The sequence below is a fragment of the Gallus gallus genome, chromosome 19 (genome assembly GCF_016699485.2).
Source record: "Gallus gallus isolate bGalGal1 chromosome 19, bGalGal1.mat.broiler.GRCg7b, whole genome shotgun sequence".
Classification (NCBI taxonomy): domain Eukaryota; kingdom Metazoa; phylum Chordata; class Aves; order Galliformes; family Phasianidae; genus Gallus; species Gallus gallus.
The window spans coordinates 9,678,728-9,698,652 of NC_052550.1; the positions used below are offsets into that span (position 1 = coordinate 9,678,728).

At 38.1% G+C, this 19,925-nt stretch overlaps 1 protein-coding gene across 1 annotated transcript; it reads right to left on the reverse strand.

The window, feature by feature from the left end:
- Positions 1-548: 548 nt before the first annotated feature.
- NOS2 (nitric oxide synthase 2) lies at positions 549-19,773 on the reverse strand. Its single transcript, NM_204961.2, has 28 exons — positions 19,690-19,773; positions 19,504-19,592; positions 18,053-18,228; positions 17,604-17,682; positions 16,922-17,044; positions 16,685-16,833; positions 14,618-14,780; positions 14,134-14,225; positions 13,586-13,727; positions 13,094-13,233; positions 12,314-12,488; positions 11,649-11,750; positions 10,827-11,021; positions 10,363-10,445; positions 9,906-10,050; positions 9,549-9,653; positions 9,037-9,086; positions 8,768-8,942; positions 8,130-8,262; positions 7,639-7,717; positions 6,568-6,746; positions 5,777-5,940; positions 4,768-4,978; positions 4,348-4,435; positions 3,618-3,739; positions 2,844-2,992; positions 1,953-2,147; positions 549-1,401 (listed from the first exon to the last, which is right to left on the reverse strand). The coding sequence occupies exons 3-28, from the start codon at positions 18,157-18,159 to the stop codon at positions 1,336-1,338; spliced, it is 3,411 nt and encodes a 1,136-aa protein (NP_990292.2). The 5' UTR covers positions 18,160-18,228; positions 19,504-19,592; positions 19,690-19,773; the 3' UTR covers positions 549-1,335.
- Between the last annotated feature and the right edge of the window lie 152 nt (positions 19,774-19,925).

Below are 19,925 nucleotides of genomic sequence, written 5' to 3' on the forward strand. Positions count from 1 at the left end.
GTCCACAAGGCAAGATTTACACCTCTCCAGCAGTAACAAGACTGTATAACTCATCATAGGCAGGCCACATAACTCACAGAGATGAGCTCTTTGCTTAAGGGGAGAGTGCTGGTTGGAGAACACCTCACATCAGCCCTTGGAAGCAAAGAAACTGCTTCTGAGGGGTTCTTTGTGATACCAGGCAAAGCATCATTAGAAATACCAGTAATCACATACAGAAAGAAGCTAACTCACCCAACTGGTGATGAGGGTCCTCTGGCTATAAAACACACCTCCTCAAGAAGCAGCCTTCACCCAAGACACATTCTCCCATCAGAGGCTTGCCCTAAATGAGCCCAGGGAGGGATGGACCCCTCCAGGTCAGGTGGGAAGTGCAGGAGAATTGCTTGCACCTGTGCTTCCTGGGTCAGCCACCCCTCCCTCCACCAGGTGCTCAATCATCAGTTCAGGCTGTGTTCTAGCAGTTCCCTGCATCTACCTACCCACCTGCACTTTTTTCAGGCTGGAGATAATAGGACAAAGAGGTACATTTAAACTACACCAATCTGTTTGTCTTAATATAAAGGTATCTTTTATTACAAACAAATCAAGTGAAGTCAGAGCATAGAAATCAAATATACAAAGTGCTTTTGAATTTTCTGAACCTCATTGCTACAGGCTCTGTAACAACAAAAATTCAGTTTGGTGTACCTGACCTACATAGAGCAGAAATCAGAACTGCTACCTCCTCACATGTATACATTTGAAGTGTATGCAGCAGGTATTTCCACTCATAAGCCGTTGTATTTTATCACATTTGCAAGAGTTCCTTCAGATACAACAAATAACTGGACATTTCCAAGTGTCACAACCATCCACTTACTTGCTTTGAAGTGAAGATAATGTGCACAGTAAAACAATAATATAAATAAACTCAAACAGATAAATAGTCCATTAAAAAACAACAAAATAATCACTTCCAGCAATAGCAAAAAACTAAAAAATGTCACTAATAGCAAAAAAACCCTCAAATTTTCCTTGTGACTAGGTTTTACATGTTTTGTACTTGCAAAAGATGACGGATATATATTAATCTAGATAGAATTAAAAAAATAATTGGCATCTAAAATATTAAATTCATCTATTGAAAGAAGTCTGAGAACAACAAAAGTTAAATTTCATATTTTTCTTATTTAAGGCTAAAGCTTAGAAATCAAATCCTACCATCAGATGTGCAGCATTTAGCATGAGTAAAGAAGAGGATTTGATCCCTTGATTTTTGATAGCAACAACAAATGTGCAAATATCACGTCCAATGTCTGTTGTTCATGCCTGGACCAATGGGTTGCAAATCTCTTATATTCTTTTGACTTCATGTGGGAACACAGCCCCAAATATGTCTTCATGGTATCGCTTTTGGCTCTGAAAAAGAAAACAACAAAAACCCAAGAGATGAATCTTTCTGTGACATTTAAGTAAGCATTCATATGACTGATTCTGTGATTGGAGGACTTTCATGCAGCCAATAAAGGAACCAAATTGCAGACACACAAGCTCCAGACAAGTTCTGCTAACAAAACAGTCCTACAAAACCAGCCATACTCAGATACTGTGTTTTCAGTGACTGCCCCATTAATTTCTTAAACTCACATTACTACTTTGATACAATAAGATGTCAAACTTTTGATGCTCCGGAGACACTGCAAAGCTAATACCCAGGATCAAAAGAGGGACACTAGGCAAAACAGTAGTATGTAAGAGAGGAGCATGACACGTCATTCATACAACCTAGCCAAACAGGAACCATGCATTTTAAATCATGCTGAGTAGACTAGGCTAATCAGTTAAGCACTTTTCTTTAGCATGCTGCTGAAAAGAAGCTAATTGCAGTGTGTAAGATCTGGAGTGTGACTTTGAAACCTGTGTTGGAGCGCTGTCTGAATGGAAAGAATGCCGTGTACATCACAGGATACCTTTAGCTGGAAGAAATACTCTTCTGCCTGCTGCTCTGTGTGGTTCAGTTTTTTTACAAGCATCCTCTTCAAAGTCTGAGCAACATCCCTGGCCATGCGTACATCTCCACAGACATACAGATGCCCTTCCTCTTTATGCAAGATATTACACACTTTGGTTTCCAACTCATTTTGAAGAATATCTTGAACATAGACCTTAGAAACAGAAAAAAAATATCATTAGAAAAGGTCTCTTCAATGCTACTTTGTCTATTGGCTTTTCTAAATTCAGTGTGGGCCTACACAGGAAGGTTCAATACATCCTAACTATTCCATATGCTGCATGACAGCAAAGGAGAGGACAAATGCCTTAAATGCTCTCTCTACAAGTCCCAGATTTGAAGGCTGGACTTGTCCTTGATTAAACTAGAGTACATTAAGAGACTTTCATGTAAAACCAATTACCACTGCCAAAGATTCTTGACTTGCTAGAGAGGCAAGACAGATACAAAGCGTACTGAAATGGTGACAAATGACAAGAGCCAACTCATCTCTAACTCACAGGCTAATTATATCCTGCAAAATGTTTCCAAAAATGTTCCAGCTTCTAATTTCAAAGGATGTTCTGCACTCAAAGGTTTAATTGTATGTCTACTACACCTATCAATAAGGCAGTGAGGATTTAAAATACATACGTACATATATGGTGCTCATTCAGAAGTGAACAGTGGGAGGCTCCCTTGTTTTGGAGGAATGGGACCTTTTGTCACTTGTTCACAATGCACTGAAGCTAACAGTTTTGTTTTGCTTTGTTTTGTTTTTCAATAAAATTGTTAAACAGTGCCCAAACATTAACTTGAGAGACCTTTCCTAAAGGAGCCAACTCTTAAAGAACAAAAGAACCAGCCTTACTTTAGGCTGCCCAGGTTGCCTGGAGTAAGCTGTAAAAACTTCTTTCAGAACTCCTTTCCTCTTCATTTCTTCAACTTCTTCTTTGTAGATATGATCCATATCTGGATGCCGGCAGCCAAACAGTAATATCATGTCACCACCTTTGATCCCTGAAACCAACATCAGACAGCTATTTTCGCTTTCCTAGTAAGGCCTATCACCTCATACTACCGCCCCCAGAGAGAGCCCTGTCATATCAACTTAGATGGGCAATGTAACCAGTATTTCTAATTAGTCTTTTTTGCTAAAACTCTAAGGATTATGTGTGCATGAGTGACAGCTCCTGAGTTTACATCTGCATTAGGATTGAACCTGCCTGATACTTCAAAGTACTATGTGGAATCACCTATTGAAGCACATTTCCCAAGCAGGACGATAAAGACAGGCCAAAGCATTTCCACTCCTCATTGTGGCCCCTTTGTGAGAGCTGGGCAGATGCAGAACATGTAGTACTTACACACATAGGCTACTCCCTCTGAGTGATCAAATACCTCAAGACCACCAGAATGGTCTCACGTGGAATGGAATTATGGGCTGTTTCAATGTAGTGTTTGATTCAGTCCTGTGATGACAAATCTCTATATGGGTTACTTAACTAAAGTTAAGAAGTGTCTCCACCTGTTTTGTAGTTCTCCAAACAAAATCTCCACCTGAAGAGATTTTCTTTGGAGAACTACAGATGTCTTCTAGCTGGATGAGTTTTGACCTCCCCCAAGTGGCAGTCCCTGTAAGTACCTTTCTTTTCCAAGTCATAGAGACGCTGCTGCCAGAAACTTCTGAATGGAGCAATTCCTGTTCCTGGGCCAATAAGAATGCACGGCTTGGCTGGCTCCTTTGGGAGCCGGAATCCATCAGCGCTAACATGCAAAAATATGTTAATTAGGTAAAATAAAACTCAGAATAAAAGTATTCCTAGAAAGCTGACAGAATGATACCTAGTGATCATGTCTACTGCCTTGAATCTTCTCTTATTATGTTTTCTATGTGAGGATGAATGTATCTTGAAGGACTGAAGAATCAGACTCCCCAGTTTTTTTACAAAATAAACATTGATAAGTGCCCAGTGACTTAGGAGAGTAACCATCACTGATTTTGTAGAAGAAATGATTGGCTTCAGCACTTACCCGAGGTTACAAGGTACAGCTGAAATGCATGGTAGAAAACAGTATGTGATCACCTCTACCCTTTGCCCCCTCTTTTTCCCCAACACGTGTGCACCATAGTATGTATGGTGTTAACACTTGGGAGAAACTAAGAAAACATGTCTGAATAGACTTCTAAAAGTACTGAAACATTTCCTGCATTAGAATCCAATACAATTTCCATTAGTTTCCTGAAAATTTCACAGGAATTAACTTCAGGAGACATCTAGGGAAAGAAGCTTCACTGAATTATGCAGCGAGTATTTGCCTAATGTTTCTTATCCTGTGATTTTCCTTGGCTTCTTCCTATGGCATACACTCACCTGCGCACAAAGCACGGGACTGTTTCATTGAGAGCTATTTTGTTCAGCCACGTGCTGCAGACTCCATGGTGCAATGGCCCTTGTCCATCTAATCAGAGGAAAGGAAAATTATTTGTAAATATTCCAAAGCTGTCTTTTAAAAAACATAGTTTGTACTTAAAATCGTGCTTATAAACAAGGATATAAATGATCTAGTAATCATTTATGAAACAAGGATATACCAATGATGCAGTATTTTAACAAATCCTGGTACAGTATGAGCATCTGTACTGCTATGTACTATTCTGCATGTATCACAACACAAACTTTCTGTTACCGATACTTTTCATGCCATATAGCATAGACAGATCTTTCTGAACCACAACACAGACTACATATCATTTAATTAAGACAGAAAAATAAAAACAAACAATTAATTACCTCTTGTCCTGTAGTTTACCACTGCAACGGTCAGATGAATCTCTCTGGGTGTCATGTCACAGGAGGAACTGACAGAGTAGTACCTGGGTTTCAGAAGTGGCAGCTGAGTCAGTAAGAAAGCTGTTGAGACTTCAGCAGAAGGAAACTCTTCCAGGACCTCCAGGATGTTTGGGCTGTTGTAAAACTTCCATTTATTGTATTCTTCTGTGCTCTAAAAGCCAAAAGCCACCAATACAATGTTACCAGGCCATGTTGAGTTTAGGAGAGCAAGGATGTTTGAAAAGTAACTTTTAAAATAAGATTCCTACTTTATATTCAATTAAATATGCAATAAACTGCAAATCAGCAGAGAATTCTCAAAACCATCTCTAGACTAATACTGGGGTTTCCTGAAAAAGTAGTTCTATTTTTGGAAACAGAAATACTATCATTTTTGTCACATGTACGTTCTCTCAGAGAGGATACAGAAACTGAAGTAAAATCTGTTTTTCAGCCCCCTGGCTACGACATATCCACAAAACTGTGTAGGCTCAGGTCCTGCTGAACAGTTACTGAGTGCTTGCTGATCCCAGCAGAACAAAGCAGTTACCACACCTGTAAGTCCTTGGTTACTTGAAGTGACATCGCTTCTACTTTATTGGTATCAAAGTTTTGTCTGTGTCAAAAATACCTAACAGCTCCTCTGCAAACTCTTGAGATTTTTTAATTATATCTCATCAGAAACCACCACAGGGCAGGCAAGAGAAACAGGCAGGCAAAATGACCCACCCACAACCACACAGGAAATACCAGATCTGAAGAATATTCTTGATTCCCACACACACGTTAAGCCATAAGACCAGCCTTACTATCTCTCACTGTGGTTGGTTTTACACGCTCACAGAATATGTAACAGCGGAATGGAAATCAAACACTATCACTACAAGCATTTCTAAAGCTTCTGCTTTGGAAGGGCATTGAATTACACATTATGTAGCACTTATAGTGTAACTCCGGCTCTAATACTTACATGACATAAAACTTCCAGTCTCTGTTTGTCTCCTTCCGCTGTTACCAGCTGGGAGAGTTTTTTTAGCAGTTGTTGGGTGGGTGGGGTAGTGATATCAAGTAAATATGTCAAGGCCTGTGAGAGTGTGCAAGCCGGAATCTTTTTCTCGCTTGCCCAATAGCCACCTGGAAACAAAGGAAGTAGAAGATCATGTGGCAATTCCCAAGGCATTTAACAACTGTAGTGCATTGCAAAACTCAGTGTCTTTTAAAATATGACTTCTGAATCGGTTGCATACAGGTCTGGACCACAGGTTAATGTGAGCTTTTTGTGAGTAGAGAATTTGATGCAGAGAACCACACTATAATAAAGCACTATATTTTAAGCAAAAAGAATGATGGGAATGATCTTTCTGTGTTAAGTCAGAGTTCCCTGATTTCACAGACTGCAGCTACTAAGATGTAAAAAAAAAAAAAAAAGGTCATGACATGTAAATCCATTTTAAGATGTTGATATGTAACAACAATAAGGAAACTGTAGACTAATTTCATTGCAGTCAATAGCCAATTTGGGAACTGGATTACAAAGCGTCAGCCCAAAATATCAGATAACACTGGTGAAGTTACTATGAACTGCCTTAGTACATATAAACAGAATCTAGAATTAGAAGAATACCTAAAAGCATCAGCAAAATCCTAGTGAAACTTAAAAGGAGGATAATATAATCAAATTCAGCCTATAAAAATTTTCATGAATTTTAGGAAAACCTATCAAATATCCTCTGTTATTAAATGTGAAGGGAACCAACTTGCCTTCAGTACAGGTTTCAAGTCTGATAGTCTGATCAGCTGGAGGGGCATCCTTAACACGTGCAATGAGGCCGTGGACTAATTCTGGCTGGTTGCCTGGGGAAATCCCAATATGTTCTCCAGGCAGGTAGTGCACTTCCTGATTAGTCTCACAGGAAAGCTTAACTAGAATGGTAACACGACTAGATATAGAAAAAAAGAGATCAGTTAGGTCATGATTACGTTGGCAGGATTTCCCTTAAATTACACCGAAAAGACATAAATGTGAAGTGACAGTTGGCAAGGGCTTACTGTTCATTATCAAATTATCAGATCAGCTTAGTAATGCATGGGGAGTTAAACAAAAACAGTATAGAGATGTGAAGGACTTCAACAAAAACAAATAAGATGCTGAAGTGCTGCCTGATCTGTCCAGTACAGAACAAGTATGCCTGCAGTCAGCCAATAGCAGGAAGCGCAGCTCTACTGAAGACTGAATAGCTCACACATTACAGCAGCTCACAGTACATCCTATAAGAAGACTGACTGCATCTAGAACAGGGATGAAAGAGACTTCCTGGAGGATATTCAAGAGGCATTCATGGATGCTATTTCTAAGACAGATGCTAGTGCACTTATTATCTTTGTGTATTTTTATGTTGTCTTGTCTCAGCTTACTTTGTAGTACAACCCATAGCAGTTTCTTGAACTCTCTCTCTTTCAACCCTCAACTTTTCTTTTTTCCCCCCCTAAATAAAGTAAATATTTGTCTGGCATGTAGCAGATCAAGCAAAGGAAAGTGACCATACACCTGACTTTCCACCATTTAGTAGCTATCAGAGGGCCACATTCATCAAGTTATTTAGTTCCCTCTGCTGTCAGAGACTCCACTGGGAAATCAGCTACTATCTAAACAGAAGCGAAGTCCCTAACTAGTAGTGGTCTGGTGATAATGATTTATTTCTACTAACGATGGTACAAAATTCGAATATATTTCTCAGTAACATAGGGAAGAGATGTTCATAACTAAACATTTCAATTCTTTAAGATTTTAATAAAATATACTGCAATATTCAAAGGAATGAGCTATCGTACCTGGATTTCAAACTCTGAAGATTCTGTCTGAATTTCAGCTTCATGGGAATTACGTTCTTTCCATGAATGTCTGACAGTGCTGTTGAGAAAAGAGGACATGACTAATGAAAAATTCTGTCATTAGGTTTGTTTAATAGATCTTCCAAGAATACAGAGAAAAGAACTGAACCATGCCTGCTCTAGAACACCGTATACTTCTCGTCAGACATGTGTCCTCTATTCATGGCTTCTCTAACTAAAAGCATCTCAACTCTAATTCTTCTGGTATTGTCAAAACATATATCAGCTCTGGTGTTCTGATGTTTTTGTGCTGGAAGATGTAGTGCTTTATTCAGTGCAAAATGATATCTTTTTTTCTTTGACCACTATTTCATCACATGAATTCTACCATCTAGTGCTGTAGTACGACTGTAGCCAACATAGACAACCTTTCCAATCCAGACCTATATGAAGTGAAATTGATAGAGGAAGCAGAAAGTCAGAGCAAATACCTTTAGTCAAGTCCATTGTTTGAGAGTCATATACTATCCTATGTTTCTTAGGATTCCAGCTGTCATCTGATGTGTATATCTCAGGTAACTGAATACTGTTTTTCCCACGGATGTCAAAAATATCACAGGCAGTCTAGAAAAAAAAAGTAGTAATTATAGCTATTCATGGAAAATAAATATTCTTAGTGTTGTCATATGTTTGTTGTTCATTTGCTGGTGCTATGGTTATGGAGAGATTTCAGTTTCACTGACTGCTGTGATTTATTGAATCTGTTGAATTCAGTAATTCTATAGGATTTCAGCATGCTTCCACTTCTACATCAATCTAGCTTAAAAGAAAAAAAGATCTACTTAGCAAAATTAAAAGGTCTGATGCTACTGTCCTCACTTATAGAGGGCATCTCATTATCCAAAAGGTTTTGTGGAACTTTATGTGAATACTAAGAAATTACAGAAAAGGGATCCCGTTTCCCCTTCAATTCAGACAAGCAGCAGATGAAAGGGAAGTTCAAAAGTCAGATAACAATCCACCTCTACTTCCCTTCATTATTCCCTATTTTTCTGGGATGCCAGTAAAGACCGAAATAATTGAAATGAATGAATTAACTAACACATAACCTAGATACTTATATAGTCACCTTGAATGCAGTGACTGCCCATGTGCGAAAGGCTTCTTCTTGACCATTGAGTTCATCTCCTTCACCCACTGGAGTGAGCTGCAAAGCCCCCAGTTGGGACAGTTTCTGGTCAATGGCATGAGCAAAGGCACAGAACTCAGGATACATGGTGGACCCCAAACCAAACACAGCGTATCTGCAGAAGGAGATACAAATAAGACCACTATGTTATGATGAATGAAATACAAAAGGATTCATCATATGTAAACAAAATAACAAATTATTTTTACCTAATATTTTTTCTCAGTAATTTCAGGGTGAGCAAGGAGTTCTTCAACGTCTGTATAAAAATCCATAAAACATTTAATGTTAGAAAAATACACTTTGATTTAAAAGAGAAGTGCAACTCTGATCTATACCCTATTCATGTACATGAGAAATGAAAGGTTGTCTTTGAAACACAATACCCTGAGATGAAAGGGACCCAAAAGAATCATCAAGTCCAATTCCTGGCTCCACAAAAGACTACTTAAAAATTAAACCATACATCTAAGAGTGTTGCATAAACATGTCTATAACTCCAGCATCTTGGTGCCATGGCCACTTCCCTAAGTAGCCTGGTCCAGTGCCCAATTACCCGCTTGGTAAAGAACCCTCTCCTATTTCTCAGTCTTAACTTCCCCTGAAGCAGCTTCATGCTGTTCCCTCAGGTCCTATCACTGGTCACCAGAGAGAACTCTGAAGTGCTCATCTCAGCAGTCTTTGAGTTGAGTTGTATATGTGCTTCTGAGGCAAATAGTACCTTTCCATTATTTGGAGAATCTCCATTTCCAAAAGTGCTAGTAACCACTAAAAGAAGTGTTTCTTTTTCCAAGTCACTGATGTTGTACTCATCCATGCACAGAATCTGGAAGAAATAAAGCTCATGAGAAACTGCTAGGAGACATAAAAACTAGTATTAGATCTCTCTGATTGTCAGATGACCATTGACCAAATTTACAAGGCATTATTCTGTAAGAAAAAAGTCAAAATCTAAGGTCTAACTTACATTTAGTGGACATACAAAACACAGGCTTAGAGAACGTAAAATCTCGCAGAAGCTAATAAAACTATGCAAACTTCATCTTCCATTTAGTTTAAGTGACCTATATTTCCTTACCTTAGTGTTGAAGGCACAGCTAAACAAACTGCACAGACTGTTGGCTAATGTTTCTGATTTCCCAGTCTCGGTTGCATAGATCACAGTCACCTTGGGCCTGGCTGCCATTGTTTTTTGCAGGAGTAATGACGCAAAGAGTACAGCCCTGAGAAAAAAAAAAAAAAGCACATCATGTATCATTTTGAATATAGCTGTGTAGAAATGCACAAACAGTTTCCTAGATAAGGCTCATTTTGAGCATGGCTTTTCCTTGGAAGATTGTTAAGAAGCAATACAATACAGAAAGCCCTGAATAAGAACATTAGATATGAGCATTACCTAGATGTGTACATGCAAGTCTATAGTTCAAACAAATCAGGTCATCCCTACTGTAATAATTACTAAAAAAATGTGTAAGAGAAGCATCAGAAAAATAGAATACTTCAACAAAATCTTGATGTGTATTTGAACAACTTACTTGGCCAAAATGCTCAACTTTATTTCTCTTTTCTTTGGCCTACGGGTCTCATCATGCCAGATGTGTGTTTTCCATGCATCCACCTTAATTTAAAAAAAGCTAAGTTTCAGATAAGTAATGCAAAACAACAAATACACAATTTGTGTACAGTTGAAAGGGACAGATTTAACAGGATCTACATCTGTGATTTGCTGCCTGTACAAACACTGATCAGTTCCTACAGCACTAAATTGCATTTTATTTATAGCCTAGGAATTCAACAGAACTAAAATTATCTTGCACAGTATAAGAGAAATTGCCTGCTCTTTTATGAATTTATCCAGTAAACTTTGATTTGTATGTACCAAGACTAAGAACAGTATGAATAACAGGGGCTTTTCATTCAGACTTTTCTGTATCTCATATTATCATCTGCACTGCTGAAGTTGTCTGCTAGAATCTTTATTTTTTTTGACAATGTGTACCTGGTAGTAAAAGAAGGGAGTGAGGACATAGTTCAACATCTCCTGGTGGAACACGGGAGTTATGCTCCCCGACATAGGAGGTACAATCCACACCCAATCAGCTGGGCAGCCTCCTCGCACACGGTACTCATTCTGCATGTATTTCATGAAGGACTCAGCAGCTGAGTGATGATCCATTATAGTAACATTTTGTTTCTAGAATAATTGCAAAAAGAGAAATATATATAAAAGAGTCCATTCCGTAGTTAAAGTAATCTTTTTGCTTGCTTAATATTCCAAGGAATTTATACGGTGCTGGGAAATACTACTAACAAACATAAAATGAAGATGTAGGTGGACCTCTGACTAAGAATGTTTATTAAGTCCTTTTAAATTTATTTTTAACATCAGCATTTTACCTTCCCAGCATTGAGAATGCATGCTAAAAAGCCAATGTTTCATTTTTACCCATCTTTCACAATGTCACGATATCTTAAAGAGACTGTAATTGTGAATGAAATACATGAATTCCACGGCTTTATGTAGATTTTGACACTTAGACATCTGGGCTAAAAAGATGAACAATCTTGCCTCTGACTTCCTTTTCTTTTCTTTCTTCCTTTTCCCTCTATCCAAGGGTTTTTTTTTCTGGCAACAACAGGGCATTTACATTCCTCTGCTTTCCCAGACACAGACAAATAGTAGCACCATTGGAATTATACTGGTAACCTCCTGTACACTGAGTGTTGGCCCACTGGCACTATATGTGTATAAAGCTGTTGGAAGTGAAAAGAAAAAACACAGTATTCAAAGTGTTTCCAGATACCAGACTCACTGACTTACCTGGAAGCTATGAAGCACAGCCACATTTATCTCTACAACAGCTCGGTCCTTCCACAATGATGCAAGTTTGTTGGTTTCCAGTCCCATTCTTCTTCCAACCTCCTATAAGTGGAAAAAAGAGAGAAAAGGGAAAAGCAAGTTTACTGTGCTATGTGTACACATCATGATTTCTCCACCTCATCACGTTAATATGCAGATAAAAATCTTCAAGAATGGAGAAAGGTCAATCTTATGCTGGGGAAAGTGACAGCTGCACATATTTGGTATTAGAGGTATCATGAGGCTATTCTGGTTTGGAGAAAGGAAGGGGGCTCTGCTCGACCAAATGGTTAGTGAATGGCAGCATCTAGTTCTAAGACATCACTATTAATTTGCAGAGGCAAGGAGCCCAATACCTGCACCTAATGCCCAGGACTCCATTGCCTCGTCAGCAGCAGACTGGAACAAATAACAAATACATCTCTGAGATATTTGCAGTCAAAGATCAAAATTCCTGAATCAGCAGTACTCACGTTAAAAGTGGGGAAAAATACCCTTTAAGACATCACGTTTTATGTATTTTTTTGCAGGTGTAAAGGCTGACACCATCTCTTTTTCAGAAATGTTTCACCCATTCTCATTCAAAACCATTCTCAGTCACAAAATCTTTCATTTCAGGAGATTACCTTCAGGATATTGTACCGCTGTACATCACAGAAGTCTCGCACTCCAATCTCTGTTCCCATGTACCAGCCGTTGAAAGGACACGCAGTAAATTCCAGACCTCCCACCTCAAGGAGCATGTTGGCAACAGCAGGCAGAGCATACCACTTCAGATCCAACTCCTTAAACCACTCATATCTGTTAAATAAACATTTAATTTGTTACTTTATGTATTCCTCACTTAGTCAACAACCAGAAAAGCCCAGGAAGTGAAAGAGCACTATCTCTAGGGAGACCAACCATGAAACAATTTGCAAAAGCTTGTAGCAAAGTTTCCACATACAGTGTGGTAACTGGGAATGGCCTGCTAAGAAAATTGAGGAACAGTAGGACAAAGTTCTGCAATCTGCAGCCCACTTCCAAAGCAAAGATGAAGCAAAAAATAAAGGAAAAAAAAAAGCAATAAACATTTTGTTGTGAGTGCAACCATATTTTACATGTGTATTCCATTGGCATAAGAAACTATGTTGTTTTTGTTTGTCTTTTGGGTTTTTTTGTTTGTTCGTTTTCTAATTCTAAACCTGGTTGAAATGGAGAATATTAAAAAAATTTCCAACAGAACCACCATTGACTTTGTTAATATAAATCTCATTTTACTGTTCTAACAGGCACTTTGTCTTTTAGGACAATTTACCATAATTCCATCCTAACAAAGAACTCATAAAATGACTGCCACAAGCACAGGCTAAGCACCTGCCAAGGTGAGGCAGAGGCAAAAATGCTATTAGCTAAACATGGCTTACTTTGGATGCTCCATTGGCACTTCAAGGATAATCTCTGGCGGGTATTCAAATATTTCTGGATCTTGGCCGTTTGCTTGGAGAATGAGTGGAACTACATCAAAGCGGCCATATTTCGGCTTCCACCCAAGCTCAATGCACAACTGTAAGAAAAGAAAGTGAATTTCATTTTTGAAGTTCTCCCCTCTGTTAACCCTCTGAGGTAAATTCTCAGTGCTAAAGGTTGTCTTCCCACTCAAACAAGACCAAGAAATGCCATTTAAGTACAGATTATGTCCCCGACTTAACAGGAGTTTTAGCTCTCTCTGTTCTGAGATGGAGGGGAGTATTTCACTGGATAGGAAGAAATTATTGCTTCAGCCTGAAACTAGGATCTGTGGGGCAGGAAATAGAAAGTTCCCTCCCAGACTGCAAAAAAAAAAAAAAAGAAAAAAAGAAACCTGGGTGAGTTAAGCAAGACAGAAAACAGTTGTGATTCTGTATTTGGAACTATACCTTTGTGAACTCCACACTTGCAGGGTCTCCTATGACAGACCCATCTGGCATTTGATATCCAGCATATCGGATGAGCTGGCTGTTCCAAACACGGAAATCATGTTTCCCATCAGTCCTCTGAGGGAAAATGGTGATGGCTGATCTGCTCAGAGAAATGATCAAACCCAATTACATCACAGCAGCACATCAAACACATTCTGATTATTAAGACACAAATTGTTACTGGCAGCAATTATTTTATATTTCTAAAATAAACATTATTAAGAATAAAATCATTCATTCTTTCCACCCACCTCCCCAAGTCTTCAGATCATTTATTTCCCCAGGAATTATGAAATCTTTTTGCAACATTAGCCACAAATGTTAAAAACTTTCAAAATGGTTGATGGTGAACGTGAGAGGAACACATAAGTGTCAGAAGAATTAAAAGCAGAGACAAGTTGTCAAAATATTTAGATAGATCACATCAGGTCTATTGTGGAGTTCTGAATCCAGATCTAGATGGAATTTTTGTTATTTAAAATTCAAATGAAATAAAAGAGACCTACCTTATATTTCCATTGTTTGTGGCATACTGAATATGGCGACAGATATATTCAAACATTTCCTTGGCTGTTTTACAATCACGTGCATCAAATACCTGTATGTTTCCCCCAAAAAGGTAAAGAAAACAAGATTTTGAAAGAGTAATAGAAGCACGTTATTTTTCTAACACAGTTAAGGATAGGAAATCAGTATTTCTCAATTCACTTCTAGTTCCAATAGGATAGGTTTATTTTTACCGTTCTTTTATTTTCACATTTAACAATCCTCTGGGGCCCAAGAGATAGACTTGCTTCCATAACTTAATTGGTTCTTAACTTGTAACCAATCCTATATTAGTTTTCCTTCAACTATGGAGCAGAGAGTACAAGAAAATATTGATTTTATGACATGTACAGGAAGGACAGTCCTCAGTTGAAGCAATTGGCACATTTTACCAATATGCAGCAGACAGCTATTCAGCCTATAGCTTTTAGAGTCATAAGTTACCTGTAGATTGGACCACTGGATTCTCCCAATACATCTTGGAGCATTCCTCCAGGCCTGTTTGGCAGCAAAGATCAGTTCATCCTTTGTCAGATGGTAGGTTCCTGTTGTTTCTATCTCTTTGGTCACTGTTTCTAGTCGGGCCAGGTGCTCTTCTATTTTTAATCTGTTGAACAGGAAACAGCCATGAAAAGAAACAATGAAAATGTTATTACTTACAACTGATCTGAATTGCAGATGCCTCTTTTGTTCTGGGTCAAGAAGAGCTCAGACACTGCTGAAAACATCAAGTTTTCAATGGCAAAGCATCCTTTTGCAAGAGACCTCCATCTGCATTGCTGATTTTATGTAGTGTTATGCAAGGAGAGCCCGTTTCCAAGGAGGGGATTGGTATCTATACTGCTTCAGATAGTGGAAGTTTGATATACACTGAGAAATCTGTCCTCATGTGTCTGCACTATTTGGGTGTGAAATGGGCCAAAATACTTTATCATTTATGAAAGCATTCATTACCTCAAAAAATGAGCAATTCCACCATGTGAGAAGTCACCATCATCTGCTCCCTACACCCTCTCTATTGTACCACACTTGTGTCCCAAAAGTATAGCTATTATTTACTGCAACAGCCTAGGGTCTGAAATTTTTTTATCCAAAGCAGCGGGTATTCCAGGTAAAGGGATGATCTACATACATAGGATTCTAACTGAGGTCTGATCAAGTGACTTTTTCGTGGCTTCTTAATTTAGGAATTGGCCTTACTGAGTACAAATGACAGCTTACTAGCCTCATGAAGAAACCACCACAATAGAAACTGAACTAGTAACACTGTCCTTTCACCATCCAATGCAAATATTCATTGATGGCAAGTTTTTCTGTGCAAATTTTCAGTTTAAATTTGGATTTTACAGACTAGTTAGGTAAAAACTGTCAAAACACAATCAAATAGAACTTAGAGAACAGACCAGCTTCAGCCCAGTGTGGGAATACACTGACTGTTCTCCCAAAGTTCAATTACTTTCACAGGGACAGAGGTCTTCTGAGCAAAGTAAGTAAGATTTTGACACACAAAAAAAGGAAGTGCTGAGCAATTATTTTAAGGAAATTAAATTTTTTTTAGTTTGATAATAGAAAATGAAGTCAAAACATTAGGAAATATTTATCACAGCACAGACAAAAATTGTTTTGTTGGTCTACAGACAGAATGAAAATAGCCTGCACTGTCTGAGAGTTTCCACATTTTCAACAAGATGAAAGATCAAGGGCAAGCACGTAAGACAGTGTAAATCAATGTGATCAAATACCACCGGCACAGAGATGTGCAAATGTAATACTCTGGCAAGTAACCACAGTCTGTATGTAAAACAGGGATTTTCTGAGAGATTCTGCTGGAATAAAGCTTTGTAGAAGAGTTCAAAGTCTCTAAAGAAGAAGCCATTATGTGGCTGAGTCCCTTTGAAAGCCTGATAATATTTTATAGTGAAATATGCAAATGCTGAATTGTCACCAAAAGCTTGTCACTTGAAAACTTTGTCATTGCAAATTCTTGGACCTTAGGCAGCTCTTCCAGCTTTTCCTGCAGCAAGATCTCTCTGCACCATCTCTATTTTTGTAAAAACAAACCAATTCTGAAGCTAGAGCATCGCTCTCAGCATGCTCAGTAATCTTATGTTGATGATAGCACAGAGCAAGGTTGAGAAGCTCTGTGGTATCAACTGTCCTTCCACTCTTTGCCCAAAGCCTTGAGAAGCAAGACAGACAATAAAAGAACACAGAGAAAAGATGCTTGGAACAGCACAAACTACAAGCATTACCCACATGTCTAAGACTAATCTGAGTAGGAGATAATCCCATTAACATCCAATGTTAAGAAAACAGAAAGTCACATTCTGGAAGAGCCCTGAATAACCTGCTTATTCTAGTATACTATAATGCAACACACACTGAAGGGATAGGGCTGAGAAATGCACTGAAAGAGTCCATGGTAGTATTCTCTAGACCTAGGATTGCAGAAGCAGCATATGAAGTGCAGTAACTCAAAAAATTCAAAAAATGAAGATACAGTTAGCTTACTCTTTGAATGAACTGTAGTACTGCTTGACAAAGTCTACTGCTTGAGGTAGAAGCTCTGCTGGAGGAACTGGCCCATCTCTAGTGCTTCTCACCAGGCCCTTTGGGGTCATGAGTGCTCCTTGGCAAGCTCTGGTCCGACAATTGATAACCTGAAAAATAATAAAATTTTAAAAAGCAATGTTGCACTACAGATCTTCAGAAAGTTCAGAAAAATTACTGCTTAGGTTTCTGTCTTACCTCCTTTGCTGTCAGGTGTAATGTGTCTAGAAGGCTGGATCCATTTTCCATGTTCCTTACTTTTACATGTCTAGGACATCTTGATATTTGGTTAGAAGCTTTGATACCATTTTGTGGGTGTTTCTGGCCATAGAAAAGATAAAAATACACACCGTCTTCACACATATTCAATGTCATAATGCTTCAATTTTATTTTTATTTCACCACAGAATACTACAATTTAAAGGCAAAGACTGAAAAGTGATCTTCACCATGAGTGTTTATTCATTTGAGCACAAAACTACTGACCTGATTGACAGTTTGATATGAAACAGCCAAAAGCATTTTTGTACTAACCAAATAGTATCTGCCACTACAAACAGCTTTGTAATTTCAGAGTCATAGTCTCAGGAAAAAAAAGCAAATCAGACAAAATTAGAGAAAGAACAAAGCTAGGGTTTCAAAGGAATAAAGGAATTTGGCACTCCAGTCCTACTGGACCAGGTACCTGGCATCAAGACTTACCAAAGCACCTTTTCATTCAGAAAAGAGCTTTCATCTAAGGATTTCACAGCACCCCTAAGCTCTTATAACCACAGTTACTCCTTGCATGAGAACTCTGAAAGATTCTGAGCAGTAAGCACAACCTGTGTGAACTGTCAGTATCAGTGAAGCTAGAAACAGACCCCTCTCCATCACTGACCTCTGCTGAAGTGATTATAGGTGACATCTTCATCTGCTTCTTGCTTAGACTGTGTAATTTGGCATCATCTTTCACAAAGCTTTAAAAGAGAAAAAGACAATTCAGTAGAAAGTAACATGCTTAGTTTTTACTTCTATGTTTTTATAGTACTCAAACACCTCCAAAGCCCTAGCATACATGTAACCACTACAGCATACCAGATAAATTTAGAATCATGACAGTTAAACTACAATGATTTATTTCCTCAGTGATGTATACAAAAGCTTAAATGTACCTCAGTAAACAAACACGACCTTACTAAATCAACACCACCCAATGCCCTCTGGGGCAACTGCTCTTTTGTTAAAGTTACTGCAGTGGAAGCACACAACACAGCCCCCTGCTACCCAGTATCTTTCCTTTCCAAACAAAAGCAAAACCACAAAACTATTACAGGACAATGATCTTACCTGTGGACCTTCACATCTTTCTCCACGTTATTATTGATATCCTTCTCTTCAGAGGACTGGTTCTTAACAGCATGAGGTTTGAATGCAAACTGCCATGGGCACAGCATTTTGTACACTTTATTTATGCTTTTACTTCACAGTGCTGAAATCTTGTTTTGTGTGATGTGGGAACGCTTCTGAGGAAAGAAAAAAAACCACAAGGTCAGTTTTTGACTAAGAAGGTAACTCCCTTAAGAGGAGGCAGAAACTCTGCAGACTAACGAATTTGATCTAATTAACTTTCAGCATTCAAAAATGAAAAATTACTTGATGCTTACAGTAATGACACACTGACGAGGAGAACTGTTACTTTTAGTAATGCCACAAACAAGTTTTACTCTATTACTAGGTAAATAACAGTCTAAAATAGCCAACATATCCATGCTTAACGTCTCTGAAAGACACACCTTGAAATGTTCTTTGTTTTTCAAAAGTTTGTAATGTGTCATTAAATGTTGTTCTAATTCATATTACTGTATCTTTGCAAGGAAAAACAATGTAAAATTTTGCTGTGTTATTCATACAATGATTATCATCAGAAAAAAAATGTTTTTAAAATAAATCAAAGCATTTTGCAGTACATTCAGTTGCCTGAACCAAATGGAATTCTAAGATGCTGAATTCTGTATTTTGTAAGATATATATATGGCACATATTTTAATGTAAAATCTAGCATTTATATAAGAATGTAAGCAGTTTATTTTTATTCACCATAACACAGATTTTCTGCCAATTTCTGTCTGTAAAGGAGACTTCTGGGCCAGTGAAGGTGTGTCAGGAAAAAAAAAAAAGAGCAAAGCAGAAAATTGCTTGGTAAAGCAGAATTAGTCACAGAGTTTGTATATGGTTCGTAACAGTCACATTTTAGGCTCCCAGGATGCTGTCTGCTGTAAAATCACACAGGAAAAGAAATGAATGCAGCTATCCGTGCAGAAACTGAAAGGTGCTAGAACTTGACTGTTAACCCAAGTAAAATACATAGTGTGCAGTAAGCATTGAAGTACAGTTACAAAATAGGAACAAATCTAGATCAGTATACTGCAATAAAAAAAGCTGCATTGCGCCTGTATGTTATTATAAATTATATTGTTGTGCATCATTTTAAAGCACGCAGAAATGGAGAGAAGAAAAAAATAAACAAAATATGACAAAAAAAAAAAGAAAAAAGAGAACTAAGAAAAAAAGAGAAAAAAAGACAAAGAGAGCAGTAAAGAGAGTGAAAGAAAAAGCATTAGCCAGAGAAAACAAGAGAGACAAGAAAGACAGAAAAGAGGGAGATAAGGAAAGACAGTAAATAGATGCTCCTATTTTCCATTCATTGGCAATTAGTATAATAACTTGCTTGCATTTTTTGCTTTCACAACAGAGCTGTTCAAAGAACATTTATGGTATTATCCATTACACTCACAAACCTTTAAAGACAGCTGGTTGGGGGATGAAGTTTTCAGAGTAGTAGGATAGCCTGGAAACAGAAGTGGAGACCAATTCCAATACTTTGCTTCTAATAAGGAAAAAAAATAGTTTGTTATACAATTACTTCACTTTGCAAGCTGCAGCAAATGAAAAGCCAATAGAGCAATGAGACACCGTGCTCTTACCGTGTTTTTGTGAGAGTTGTTCCCAAATCTGCTAGGAGAGAGTCTTCTCTGTGAAAGCTGCTTTCTTTCAGTCTCTCCTGCTCTGCATCCCTCCTGTGAGGCCAAAGCATTTTATATACCCCAGAGCTATGTATGCAAAACAGGAGATTGAGACTACAAATGGACAGTGATCAAAGGGGGAATCCCTAAAATTCCCACACTCTCTTTGAGAATGGGAGGGCACATAGCCGATGTGC

Excerpts from the sequence above, each read along its gene's own strand:
- NOS2 (NM_204961.2), bottom strand. The coding sequence starts at position 18,159 with ATGCTGTGCCCATGGCAGTTTGCATTCAAACCTCATGCTGTTAAGAAC. Across the intron at positions 17,683-18,052 it reads AAAGATGTGAAGGTCCACAG|CTTTGTGAAAGATGATGCCA; the intron begins GTAAGATCATTG and ends TCTCTTTTAAAG. Across the intron at positions 10,051-10,362 it reads AAGTTGAGCATTTTGGCCAA|GGCTGTACTCTTTGCGTCAT; the intron begins GTAAGTTGTTCA and ends TTTTTTTCTCAG.